The sequence below is a fragment of the Lepus europaeus genome, chromosome 10 (assembly GCF_033115175.1).
Source record: "Lepus europaeus isolate LE1 chromosome 10, mLepTim1.pri, whole genome shotgun sequence".
Classification (NCBI taxonomy): domain Eukaryota; kingdom Metazoa; phylum Chordata; class Mammalia; order Lagomorpha; family Leporidae; genus Lepus; species Lepus europaeus.
The window spans coordinates 9,490,604-9,494,259 of record NC_084836.1 but is presented as its reverse complement, the minus strand read 5'-3'; the positions used below and the strand labels follow the sequence as shown (position 1 = coordinate 9,494,259).

Below are 3,656 nucleotides of genomic sequence, written 5' to 3'. Positions count from 1 at the left end.
CCCTGGGGTCGTCACGTCCTCTCTCTGGGCCTCGTTTTCCCCACCCACAAAGTGGAAGGAGGCGATTCCAATGTCACGTCCATCGGGTGCTACGTCTCCAAGTGACCTGTGCCCCAGTCTGGGGGGGAGGGGTCCCCCTTCAGTCCACCTCTAGCCCAGTCTCCTCTGCCCCTGAACCTGGCCCCGGCTCCAGGCCCGCAGACCCCAGCCCCTCTCTCGGCTGCCTGGCCTGCCCCCGCCACCCCGCCCCCGGCACCCCGCGCCCCGCCCCGCACAGCCCGGCAGAGTCCCTGGGCAGCACAGTAAAGACGACTGGTTTCGGTATCAGTCTGTAAACTTTAAGGAAAATGTGTCTTTGTTTTCCTGTCCGTTATCGTCGGGTGTTGGTTTGTTCACAGTCAGGTGGTGGTCAGGTGTGTGTGCGTGGGTGCGTGCGTGTGGGTGTGCGTGTGCGTCCACTCCTGGGCCTCGGCCCCTGGGCAGCCCCGCCCGGTCGCCCGAGCCTGTCTCCCGCCCGCCCGCCCGCCCCCTCCGACCTCACCGGGCAGGGGAGGCTCACAGCTTCTGCTGGGCCGAGACCCCCTTCCAGTAATCCAGGATGTCGTGCAGGTCCTCGTCCTTGGCGAACTGGACCTTCTTGCGCAGGGCGTGGCCGGCGGCCATGTACACCTCCTCACGATGGTGCTTCTTGTAGGGCCGGAAGCGCTCCCAGATCTTGTGCGTGCTCTCCGAAGAGTACTCGGGGCTGGACGAGTACCCTGAGTAGTAGTGTCTGGGGGAGAGCTGCGAGTAGGCGGAGTCTCGCTTGGAACGGGCCAGCGGCTTGAGGAAGGACACGCGCTGGCTCAGGCTGTCGGCGCCCTCCTCGTAGTACAGGGCGGGGAAGCTGTGCCGGTGCTCGCTGCAGTGGAAGGCCGGCTTCACGGCCAGGTGGTGGATGCCCCCGCCCCCGCCGCCGCCGCCGCCGCCACCGCTGCCCGCGGGCACCAGCGGGAGCCGGTCCAGCGGGCTGTTGAGCGGGCTGCCCTTCTCGATGTACTTGGAGTCGCCCTTGGCCAGCCCCGCGGCGGCCAGGTGGTCGGGCACGTCCAGGCTGAAGACCTTGGCGCTCTTGATGGAGCCGCTGGAGGACACGCTGCAGGTCTTGCGGGCCACGGCGGCGTCGGCGCTGAGCTGGCGCTGCAGCGGGTGGTGGGAGGTCTCCTTGTAGGGAGGCGAGAGGAAGCTGGGCCGCTCCAGGGCCCCAGGGGCAGCAGCCGAGGCGGCGGCGGCGGCCACGGCGGCAGCCCCCCCTGCCGGGAGGGACTGGCACTCAAAGGCCAGCTCGGGGTCCGCACCGCCGCCACCGCCGCCCCCCAGGAAGGAGGCCGAGTCCAGCTTGAGGGCGTCGATGCAGTTGTTGATGATCTGGTTGACCTTGTCCACCTCCTTGGCGATGGTGGAGATCTCGGCCGCCGAGCCCTGGCCGTTCTCCAGGTCTGGGAGGTCATCCTCGGGCCGGGCCAGGCCGTCCCCGCCTGCGCCGGTGCGTACCTCGATGTAGTTGCCCTTGGTGGCCACCTTGGGCGTGTCCAGCCCCGGCTCGAGCCCCTTGGCGGCGGGCAGCTTCTCGCCGATCATGGAGGGGATGGAGGCCATGCGGGCCACGGGCAGCACGGGCGGCTCGCCCAGCTTCTGCGCCGCGTGCACGATGGAGCCGGCGTCCACGTCGGCGCCGTAGCGCATCTCCAGGATGGTCTTCTTGACGTTCACGGCCTTGTGCTTCTCCTCCTGCAGGCGCCGCTTGCGCAGGCAGTAGTAGACGGCGCCCAGCACGATGACCATGCCGAAGAGGCAGCCCAGGATGGTCATGATGTAGTGCGTGGTGGTGGAGGTGCTGGGCGCCAGGTCGCCGGGGACGGGGTCCCGCGTGGTGAAGGTCAGGCAGGTGTGGTTGAAGCGGCGGCTGTTGCGCAGGGAGGTGACGCAGAAGGTGTACTCGGTATGCGCGCGCAGCTTGTCCAGCGTCACGATCTCCTTCTTGTTCTTGAGCGTCATGACGTCAGAGAAGTAGCTGCTGTTGTACTGCACCAGGACGTACATCTTGCTGTAGGGGTGGGGGATGGTGACCACCAGGGTGGCCGAGGTGAAGGTCACGGCGTGCAGCTTGATGGCGGGCCCGGCCGACGCGTCCGTGGTGGACGAGGCGGGTGGCTCCACCGAGAGGATCTCGTCGGGGTTGAAGCCGGAGTTCTCATCGGGCTCGCGCTGGGCGTCGGTGGAGTAGGGCGTGGGGTGGCTCACGGGCCGGGCGGGCAGCGAGCCGTTGCGACACTTGGCCTGCAGCACGGTGATGGCGTTGAGGCTGTGGTAGGGCCGGGGCACGAGCAGCGGGTAGCCGGCGAACTCCCGCGGCGACTCGCACTGCAGGCGGTCGTAGTTCTTGGTGACGTTGTTGAAGATCACCAGCCAGGCCAGGAAGCCGAAGAGGTCACACTCGCAGTTGAAGGGGTTGCCGGCCAGCTCGCACACCATGAGGCTGGCCAGGCTGGCGAAGGTGGCGCCGTCGAGGCGGCTGAGGCGGTTGGAGGACAGGTCGATGCTGATGAGGCCGGGGCACTCGGAGAAGGCGGCGGGCGTCACCAGCTCGATGAGGTTGTGCTGCACGAACAGGAACTGCAGGCGGCTCATGCCCCGCAACATGCCCTCGGTCAGGTTGCTCAGCCTGTTGTAGCCCAGCTGTAGCACCTGCAGACTGGACTGGCCCAGGAAGGCGCCGTCCTCGATGTAGGAGATCTCGTTCTTGGTGAGGTTGAGGTCGGTGAGGTTCCCGAAGCGGTTGAGCGAGGAGTAGAGCACGGCCTTGAGCTTGTTCTCGTTGAGCCGCAGGTCGTGCACGGTGCTGTTGATGTGCTGCGGGATGGTCTCGTAGGGCGGCTGGTTCTGGCTACAGATGGCCAGCCACACGTAGCCCTTGTCGCCCTCAATCAGCCAGCAGTCGGCGCGCACGCCGCCCGGCCGGCACACACACAGCAGCGCTGCTGCGCACAGCCCCAGGCGTAGCATGGCGCCGGCCTCGGGCCCCTCGAAGGCCACTGGGCTGCCGCCACCGGGAGCAAGGGGCCGGGGTGCGGGCGCAAGGGGCGGCTGTCTAGCGGCCGGAGGCGGGGGCTGGCAGCACAGTCCTCCCTGGGGCCGCCACCATCTTGGGGGCGACCCCCAGCACGGGGGCCCCAGGCGAGGTGGGCTCGGCCGGTGCCGGCTGCTTGGGAGGTGCCTGTGGGGATGCTAGGAGCAGGGGTCGGGCCTGGCCACTGACAGGGCAGGCAGGTTGGCAGTGTCGCTCCTTGCCTCCTGCCGGGAAGGTGCACGGAGTCTCTGGGCTTGATTTCCACTCCTCCTCCTCCTCCTCCTCCTCCTCCTCCTCCTCCGCTTCTTCCTCCCGGGGTCCTGGGCTCAGCACTTCAGCCAACTACTCCTGCAGCAGGCTAGGGGTGCAGCAGCGCAGGGGCGCGAGAGAGACGAGGGCAGGCGGGAAGGGACCCATCTGTCACCTGGTTCCTGGAAGGCAGCGTGGAGAGGAGGCGACAGATCAGCGCAAGGCTCCGAGCAGCCCTTCCATGCCAGCGCAGGCCCCCAGTGTCTTCTCCACACCCCCTCCCGGAGGCCTGGGGGCC

The 3,656-nt window shown here is 68.1% G+C and overlaps 1 protein-coding gene across 1 annotated transcript; it reads right to left on the bottom strand.

Annotated features, from left to right (window-relative positions):
• Window positions 1-555: 555 nt before the first annotated feature.
• ELFN2 (extracellular leucine rich repeat and fibronectin type III domain containing 2) lies at window positions 556-3,045 on the bottom strand. The gene has a single exon (XM_062201968.1). It carries the CDS (start codon window positions 3,043-3,045, stop codon window positions 556-558), a length of 2,490 nt encoding a protein of 829 aa, XP_062057952.1.
• Between the last annotated feature and the right edge of the window lie 611 nt (window positions 3,046-3,656).

Excerpts from the sequence above, each read along its gene's own strand:
- ELFN2 (XM_062201968.1), bottom strand. The coding sequence starts at position 3,045 with ATGCTACGCCTGGGGCTGTGCGCAGCAGCGCTGCTGTGTGTGTGCCGG.